This window comes from Micropterus dolomieu, linkage group LG17 (genome assembly GCF_021292245.1).
Source record: "Micropterus dolomieu isolate WLL.071019.BEF.003 ecotype Adirondacks linkage group LG17, ASM2129224v1, whole genome shotgun sequence".
Lineage (NCBI taxonomy): Eukaryota > Metazoa > Chordata > Actinopteri > Centrarchiformes > Centrarchidae > Micropterus > Micropterus dolomieu.
In genome coordinates, this window is record NC_060166.1 from 28,757,793 (window position 1) to 28,767,676 (window position 9,884).

Sequence of the window (9,884 nt, forward strand, 5' to 3'; positions counted from 1 at the left end):
TGTAAAACGGACTGCAGTCTCCAAAGATTCAAAGCATTTAATTAAATCTTTAGTTACCTGATTATGTTTGCCTCTATTTGAGTAGTTATGTTAACTGTTGTTGCTATCTGTTGTTGATATTAGTGCTGAAAAGAAGTTACTTGTGCAGTGTTTTTATTTTCAGCAAGACACTCCTTCATCTAATGTAATCCAAGCTTTCCTCATGTAACCTGAGCTCCCCCAAGTGGGCGAAATAAGTATTACATGCCCTCGTCGGAAATGCCGTTAAATGTATAAATATCCTGACCAATAATGTGACAATTGTTTCCTGTTACCAAATGCCTACAACAGTACAACCGTTCAACCATTGAGGTTCGATTGTGGAAAATATTTGATTATAATACGTGCAAATAGATTTCTTTTCTTTAGACATTAAGTTTAGAAAGGCAGTCCCTTGGGAAACCTGAGACGCCCCCTGGGGAACCACGGCCCAGACAACAAAAGAGCGACACGCGACCTCGCTTCGCTCTCTTCTCTTCGCTGTTGGCTCTTCCACTCTGCTCGGCCCTCTGGACGCTTCGGCACACGCGTGGCGTGCCTCACCAGGCAACGCCCAGACTCGGCCAGCGAGACAGGCCTTTTGTTCGCCTGAAGCTACACACCTGAAGTGCCGCGACATCGATCTGCCTTCAGTTTATTTTATTTTATTTATTTCTTTTGTTTGTTAAAGTTATCAGTCCGTTAAGTTACACTGGACTGGCCAACTTCACCGAGGTCAGACCAAGACACGTGGTCTCGCCAGCTACAACGAAGGAAACCTGAAAACAGCCGAACTGCCAGACGGAGGAGGCGTTTTCAATCAGACACGGAAAACCCTGGAGAATCCCTAGCAAAAAGCCAGGATCAGCAGCTAGCGTGGGACCCGTGCAACAGGCCAAAGGCAGACGGTCGACAAGCAGTAAGACTCAACACACGATCTGTGATCAGATGTCCATTTTAACTCCTAAAATCATAGCATTAGTTTACTTTCATTAGCTCTTCTATGCCGTATGAGTCAAATGCTTCCCACAATCGAACCTCCAGGCTCATTGTTCAGCAAATGTTTATGTTCCCTGTATCCAACCATCTTTTTATCACCTTAGTTAGAGAATAAATTCACTGTAATATAATCAAGAGCTGTGTGTGTTGCCTATTTCTAGTTCCTGCCAAGAGAATTGACACTTTAGATATGAGACTGACTGACTGATTTAAGATAATTGAGCGATTATTAACTACCTAGAGGTCTGGAGACTCTAGGATTATAACAACTCCGGTGGTGCCCTGAAACGAGGAAAATTTTGATTTTATGAATCTTCAATTATGAATTCATAATTGGGTATCAATTCTCATAAATTTATTAAAATACATAACTAAAACTTTTTAGGTCTGCTACAAAATATATAAATATAGAATGGAACAACAACGTTGCAGATATATACATGTGCATTATTCTGGTTCTGTGCCGTGCAGAAGTAATGCAACGGAAGAGAATATTGTGTACATATAAATATATAAACAGACAACATAAAAATATACAACAACAAAGATCAACAATTGACAACAAATATGTGCAACGTGCCAGGTCTGAGCCCGACACGAGATGAAACAGAATTTACATGTGCAGAGACATTTGTATCATTTGCAAGGGGGGAGTGTGGGGGGACCCGGGCCTTGTTAATGAGGCTAGCTGCAGACGGGAAGAAGCTGTTTTTGTGGCGAGAGGGGAGAGTCTGAAACAGTTTGTGTCTGGGGTGGGAAGAGTCAGCTGCAATCTTTCCTGCTCGCCTCAGAGTCCTCGAGGCGTACAGGTCCAGAAGAGAAGGAAGATTGCAGCCAATCACCTTCTCTGCAGAGTGAATGATACTGCAGCCTGTCCTTGTCCCTGGCGGTGACAGCAGCGTACCAGATGGTGATGGAGGAGGTGAGGATGGGCTCAATGATGGCGGTGTAGAAGTGCACCGTCATTGTCTTTGGCAGGTTGGACTTCTTTAGCTGCCGCAGGAAATACATACTCTGCTGGGCCTTCTTGGTGAGGGAGGTGATGTTCAGTTCCCACTTGAGGTCCTGGGAGATGATGGTGCCCAGGAAGTGGAAGGAGTCCACAGTGGCGACTGGGGGAGTCACACAGGATGATGGGGAAGGGTGGGGCTGGGCTCTTTCTGAGGTCTGCGATCATCTCCACTGTCTTCAGAGCATTGAGCTCCAGACTGTTCTGACTGCACCAGGTCACCAGATGGTCGATCTCCCACCTTTAGGCGGACTCATCCCCACCAGAGATGAGCCCAGTGAGGGTGGTGTCATCCGCAAACTTCAGGAGCTTGACAGACTGGTGACTGGAGGTGCAGCTGTTGGTGTACAGGGAGAAGAGAAGTGGGGGAAAGAAGAAGAACCCTGCGGGGAACCGGTGCTGATGGTAATTAGGAGTAATTAGTAAGTTGGAGTTGCCAGTAGGGGCTTATGATGGCACTGAGGAGACAGAGACATGCGCAAATCTTTCAGGAGAGGAATATTGTATTTGAATTATTTGACGATGTGCAGTTAATTATACAGTATTGTTTAGCTAGAGCAGGCATCATCTTTGTCGGTGAGGGACGTCATCTCACTTCTGACTTTATGCAGCAATGTGCTTTCAGCTAAATTGACGGTTGTGATGACGCTTCGTTTTGCCACAGGAAAAATGCAGCATTGCTGATGGGGCCATCACAACCGTCAATAAGCCAGATTCTCATGAAAACAATTATGGCACTTAGAGCGCCACAGATTATCATGCTTTTCATCGACTTCCCAACAAAACCCCGCTTAATCCAACAGAAGCAAACACAATTCATGCAAATAGCCTGCTTTCCAGGAGTAGTTGGCACAATTGATATAAAAATCAACTTTTTTATTTTTCATTTCCAATGTGTCATAATGTATTCTTAATTGTCAAATATCTGTTTAAAGTAAACTTGGATTAGGAATTTCACCAGTCACTGAGAATATTCTTAAATAAGGAAATCTATTCAGTCATTGGTCCTTGCCTATGTCGTCCTCCAAAATCCCGTTTGCGGCACAGTAAAGTGTCCTGAGTCAGCTCCAAGATTGACACTTAAAATTTAGTCCTACACTTCACTTAAATTAGGCCCGAGATGCTTGATAACTAATTTTTAAGCGCAGCTTTGAGCTAAGAATTTTTTTACTCTTAAGTCAATTCTTAGCAGTGTTCTTATGAGTAATTCTGAGAAGCTTGATAAATACGGGCCCAGATTGCCATGGGAAAGTTTACATGCGCTGTTGCTACCAACAACACAGCTCAAAGGGTCACAGGAGCATTCAAACAGCCCTCGTCATGTTCTTGGGTTCTTGTATGGTATTTTTCTGTTATTTTGTTTATGTGCATTTCTGTTTTACTCTTTGCCTCTGTGTTCTTGTTTAGGTTTGTTAGTTGATCATTGGTTCCTTGTTCTCTGTTGAATTTGGTTTCACAAGTCCTTGTGTATTGTCGCTAGCTTTACTTCCTGTTTCATTTTGTAGTGATCAGTTTCATGTGTTTTTGTCTAGCTTTGTTTCCTGTCTGCTTGATTGCTTATGTGTCTCACCTAAATTCTCTCCGTGGTGCAACTGTTTTTTTTCAGTAATGCATGAATTACATAGTAATAATTTACACTAGGCTTATAACTAGGCTATGTTTGAACACGCAGCTGCTGTAACAGGCTGCTCAGCACCTTGTCTGTAAGTTACTGAAGTTACTAACCATTTCACAAAGAGGACCAGTGACATAACAAACCAGGATTCACTTCGGGACTGAAGGACAGGGTTGCTCAGCAACAGGCTGCTCAGCACCTTGTCTGTAAGTTACTGAAGTTACTAACCATTTCACAAAGAGGACAAGTGACATAACAAACCAGGATTCACTTCGGGACTGAAGGACAGGGATGGGTTGAAGCCGACTTCAAACTTGGAACATGTAAGTTGTAGACTTTATATGCAGTTTTACTGTTATAATTCAATTCAATTCAGTTCAAATTAGCTTTATTGGCATGAATGTGTAACAACAATATTGCCAAATCATCATACAAACTACATAAGAACAATCAACAACAATGAACAACAGTGTCTCACTTACTTATAAATGAGCTTTTGGTACGTCACAACCTTTTTATATACAGTCTATGATCACAACACCATTTACAGCCAGAGTCTAATGCTCTGTGTAATTAATTTTCCACCTATACTTAATAAATCCGAGGACTTTATCCACACCCCTGCTCCTCAACGTAAATTATTTCTTTATATAACTGTTTTTAAAAACGGGCCAACGACCGGCCCATAAAGCATGGACAGCGGCCCATTGGGTAATTTTCCATACTGACGCTGGGCTGGCCCAATCACATCTCCTACTAGCCCCCCACCCCCTCTGCTCTCTGTTTCTTGCGTTGCGGGCCAAAAAAAAAATCTTCAGACGGCTGCTGCCGTACACATGTAAAATGCGCGAAAATAACCTATATTTTTGCTGCCGGGGCTGCAGTAGCTTCAGCATCAGCTGCAGTACCCTGCGTAGTGCAGGCACAGGCACTTGAAGGAGTAAAGGAGAGCTGTAGCCGCTGCCAGGCAGAGGAGGAGGTGTGATAGCGAAACATAGTGACAAAGTGACAGGGCCGAGTGAGAGAGAGCAGGAGGAGAGTGGAGGTGAAGCGGTAAGCATGGAGTAGCTCAGTCTGTGGGCAGGGAGCAGAGAGGGAGAGTCGTTTACAGTTGGGACGCTGGGGACATGTAGCCACCACTTTTTGAAAGCATTTATTAAAAATGTTCTGAAAAATAGCTTGCACCAAGAAGTGTTAATTAACAAATAAAAATGCAATGAAAAACGTTTTTTTGCACAATAAGCCTGCAATGCAATGTAATGTCTGCCACCTGAATTTTGTGCTTCCTTTTATAAAAATAAAGACATTTCAACAATAAATTGGTGCAGAAAATGCCCGCACAATGCAGGGAATTAAGTGTTTAATACTAAAAAACTTCTGGGGAGGACCCCCTGACCCCCTATCAAATATTTCTTCTTTAAATATTTTTTCTAAATTGTACATCTATTACAATATAGTCTTGTAGTCATGGACACCAATCTTGTGCAATGTCACATCACACCAATAATCTGACAGCCTAAATGGAAAAATTGTGTATTGGTGAAGGGTGTTCGAGTGATTTTGGTGGGCCGCCTCGGCCAGAAATGCTAGGGACGATTTTTTGTCCCAGTCCAGCCCTGTCTGTGGCCTGCTAGCAACCGGCCTGCTAGCCACCAGCCAGCCAGCATCATCCTGCCTGGTCCCCGGACTACTAGCTCTCGGCCTGCTAGCTGTATGCTAGCCAGCATTCTCCTGTCCTGCCCGGCTAGTGCTGCTAGTCCTCCGCCTGTCCTGCCTTCCTGCCTGTCAGCTAGCTGGAACAGGCAAATGACTAGCCACCGGGGCACTAGCACACAGGCAGGCAGGCTGGACAGACAGGTAGCGCCCCGGCGGCTATCCATTTGCATGGATTAGCTACCGGCCTGTCCTGGCTGATCCCCGGCCTGCTAGCGCTGCTAGCCGCCTGCCCAGTCCCCGGCCAACTCCTGCCCCCAGGTTACACTCTGTGGTCCAACTGACACCTTTTACTGATTCCTTGTCAGTGGTCAAACTGACACCACTGCCAAGGTCTCCGTTGGAGGTCCAGCCGACTCCTGCTCTACGTCGCCTGTTGGTGGTCAGACCGACTCCAGCTCCACGTGTCCAGTCCCCGGACCTCAGCTCTGCTGTCCAGTCGCCGGACCTCAGCCCTGCTGTCCAGTTGCCGGCCTTCAGTCCAGCTCTGCCTCCTGAGGGCCTGGTGTGTTGGGTCAAGCTCCGGGGACGACCTCCCAAAGCTGCCCTGTTCCCTGGCCCTGATCTGCCTGTTTGGTCGTCCCCCTGGACTTTATGACCCCCCTGCACTGCCCTCAGGCCACCCGCCCGAGAATCCCTTTCTGCTCCCTGGCCTGTCTGTTTTGTTTGGGTTTTTTTTGTTTTTCTGTCCCTCCTCCTGTCCTCCCTCCGCCCACCGTGGTCGGCCTGGACTTTGTTTTTGAACTGTCCTTTCTTCCATGTTCATGGTTGAACGTATGGAGACGTTCGGTGGTGGTGGGGTAATGGGTTTTGGTTTTTGATTCTGAGATTTTGGTTTTGTATCTGCATTTATAGTCCTGTCTTCTGTTCTGTTTAGTTTTCTGTGAGTTTATTTATTGATCAGTTCGGTATCTGTTATTTAGTCTTGGTTATTAGTTCGGCCCCTGTTTGGGGGCACCTTGCTGTTCTGTTAGTTTAGACTTAGTTTATAGTTTGCTCAGTGAGCTTCCTCTACATAATGTTATTGTTTATATGGTTATGATCTATCTGTTGGTATTTAGTGGTGTTTTGGTATTTTCCTTATTTCCATGTTTACTGTTGTCCTCTTTCCTGGTTGGTCCTGTGTCTGTTCCCTACCCCATTCTGTGTAACAGTTGGTCCATGTTTTCTGTTTTTGGGTTTTGTTCCTTGTCTTGTGTTCTCTGTTTAGCCGTGTTGATTCCATTGTTCATTTGCATGTTCTGTTTGGCTCACTTTGTACCTGTCTGTCTTGTATCTTAGGTTTAGCATCTTAGTTTTGTGCCTTAGTTATTGTCTTAGTACTTACTCCTAGTTCTGTGTTTGCATTATTTTGGCTTTGTCAGATCTTGATTCTTTTTAATCCTAGCTTCAGTCCATTTTCCCTGCCGGTTGTAGTTTATTTGTGATCTGTCTGCTTGTGTCTGGATTAATTTGTCATTTATATTATTCTGATCTGTTACATCTTAGTTTGCTATGGCCTGCGTTTAGTATATGTAACAGTTATGTCTGTTCCCCCAGTAATTCCTCTGCATGCCTGTCTCTGTTTTCCCTTATTGTCCTCTTCCTGCCTGTCTCGTTAGTCCTGATCCCTCTCACCTGTGTTGCTCCCGCCTGGTTGTTAGTCCCTGGTGTATATATGTTTGGTTTTTCTGTTCTGTCCCCATCTGGTCATTGTCATGTGATGAGTGTTCTGCCTGTTACTGTACTACCAGTTCTGTACTTCGGATTTTGGGTTAGGGTTATCCTTTCAGTAGTTGTTGAGACATTCTACTATTAAATTCTTATATTATAAATTGATCATACTGAGTAACAGCAAACTGTATTCAACACACTGCCAAAAGGTCAGTGAAATGTACAACAACTGGCTAAACAATAGGCAGAGTGAAGAATGTTAGGAAACAAAGGCTGCTATTAATGATGCAGACAATGAGAACATCTATTTTCAAGAGACATTATTGTAACAAGTAAAAACAATGAGGAGATGAAAAGAGGAAGATTGTGTTTGTCACTTTATTGTATTATTAGTATGTACAGGGAATGGGATGGGATATTCATCAGTGCAATATAATTACATACATGCTCATGAATAACTAATGTCAACTTCTCCAAAATTATCTATGATCATTCATTTCAGTTAAAATTTTCTGTAATAGAAATAATGCTTTAGATACACATAAAACATGTTATTATAATGGCACAACATCATGACTTTAATTTATTAATCAAAATAAATCCGATGGTTGTTTCTTATACAAGCCACAGAGAACAATGTATTTCAGTGCATGAAAAAACATTTCATCCCTGAGGCCATAAATGAATGGACTCAGACATCTTGGAGCAAGATTAAAAGTAATGTAGTTAAAGTACCTGACATTAACATATAACATGACATTATTCTGAAGGACAGCATTTTCTATTAATGGGCACCACAGCTGGATGAGACAGAGCAGCAGCTGGAAAGCATGAAGAAGTACTGTTCTGAGCCCTTTCCTTGTTGACTTTTTATTCTCTCCTGATGCAGCTTTGGCCACTTTTGTTATTTTACCATAGGAGAATACAATAGTAATACACATAATCAAGAAGTAGAATTGACTTATAGCTGACCTAACATGACTCTGCCAACTGTACAAAATGAAGGTCTCCACAGAACATATTATGTCTTGGGTATAGAAGCGGTGGGTCGCAGATGCAAAGAAGATGGAGAGAACTATAATACAGGGTACAGAGCTGAGGCTGTGAATGATGAGGATACAGCGCAGAGAGCTGCGTGTGGAGCACAGTTCTCCATGCCGCAGGGGCATGCAAATGGCCACAAAGCGCTCCAGGGTCATTGCTGTCAGAGTAACTGGTGTGACAAAAGTGTACAGAGACAAAACAATATATATAACAAGACACAACCACAGTTGTATGGAAAAACGAAAATAGCTCAAGATGAGCAGGATATCAGTCATGAATAAAAACAAACAATCAGATAGTAATGTATTTGCAAATAAGATGTAGCGCATGGTTGTGTAGAAGAAAGCCTTCATAAAAAAAGTTGTGATTAGCAAAAAGTTGATGCAAAGAAAAGCTGCTACCAAAACCTGAACCAGAATCACTTGGTCATTGATTTTTCGCATTAAGGATTCACCACCGATCACTGAGTTATTATTAGCCATATATTTCAATGTTATTACTAAATACAGAAAGACCTGAGGCAGTGCCACAATTAGAAATCATGCATCATTATCCAAACTGTGTCCCCTCTGAAAATATTCTGAACATTTGCTACAGTAAGATAATGAAGCAAGATGCTGTACAGATTCTGCTAAATTCAGAAACAGTAACTGGTAGAATTTGCTGTCCCCTCAACAAACACACATCTATCGTGTTTTACACACAAAAACGCAACAGGTAAAAGGCCATAAGATCCTTCAGTTTCCCAACTCTTCACAGCCTCCTCGTTCACATCATGGCTCACAGTTACAGTTTCAATGTTTTCTGCTGAGCTCTGTGCGGACTTCTAAGAGGAACTTTATAGCTGTGAGTAAAACACAAGGAGATCAAAACTGATCACTAATCATGCACATTCAGGTCAGTGAGCTATTGGCTGCCATATACAGTATTTCTCTGTGATAACCACATGCACTAGGGTTTTACACACTGCTACAGTTCATTTAGCTCTTAAGACTGATCCAAAATTCAACAAGTCATCCATGATTAAACTGTCTGTCAATATAATCTAAAATATTTGTACAAAGCCGATGTCCAGATTTTTTGAGGCAAAAGTTAAAATAATTTCAATCTTAACAACTTCACAGCCGAAACACACCACAAATCAGTATACACATAGAGTACCTATAAAAAATCCGATAGAAATACATCAACAGGTCAAATGGCAGAAAACCCTTACATTACCAAACCATCCATGCAGTAATGTGGCACTGTGACACACAGCAAAGATGAATGTAACCTGCTGAGCTCTGTGCGGCATTCTGAGAGAGGACGATGTATTAAGACTTTTTAAGGACAACTACAGCACATAAGGAATGCTAAATCAGACTTTGCTCACCACAATGTCATCCTCACCAATTATTGCTCACACCTCATAGGCTGTAGTAACTACACTTTGTGTGTTAGAGAGAGTGTGTTTCCCTGCAGGAATGCAAACTACTCATAACACACACACTCTGTACACATCAGGTTTGAAGATTAAAGTACGAGGGCAAATTTTAGGGTTGGGTTTTGCTAGATGTGTTGTCCAGCCATGTTAGAAGGCAGATAATAATAGATTTTACGAACTGCCACACTCAAACCTGTGGTGAAAATCCACCTCTGACAAGACCCTATCACTCATATTCTCTCAGACATGTATACAACATACTGTATGGATATAAGTCATACATAAACATATTGATGCTTGGTGATGTGGCTCTGCAGTATAGAACTGATCACCACTTCATGAACAGTATTCATTTTTGAGAAATTAAACAGCAAAGCATTCTCTATAAATGGACAACACATATGGAT

The 9,884-nt window shown here is 42.6% G+C and overlaps 1 protein-coding gene across 1 annotated transcript; it reads right to left on the reverse strand.

Moving 5' to 3' along the window:
• Positions 1-7,597: 7,597 nt before the first annotated feature.
• On the reverse strand, positions 7,598-8,533 carry LOC123986447 (odorant receptor 131-2-like). Its single transcript, XM_046074698.1, has one exon. It carries the CDS (start codon positions 8,531-8,533, stop codon positions 7,598-7,600), a length of 936 nt encoding a protein of 311 aa, XP_045930654.1.
• Between the last annotated feature and the right edge of the window lie 1,351 nt (positions 8,534-9,884).

What these genes read in the sequence shown, in the direction of transcription:
- LOC123986447 (XM_046074698.1), bottom strand. Translation starts at nt 8,533, where the DNA reads ATGGCTAATAATAACTCAGTGATCGGTGGTGAATCCTTAATGCGAAAA.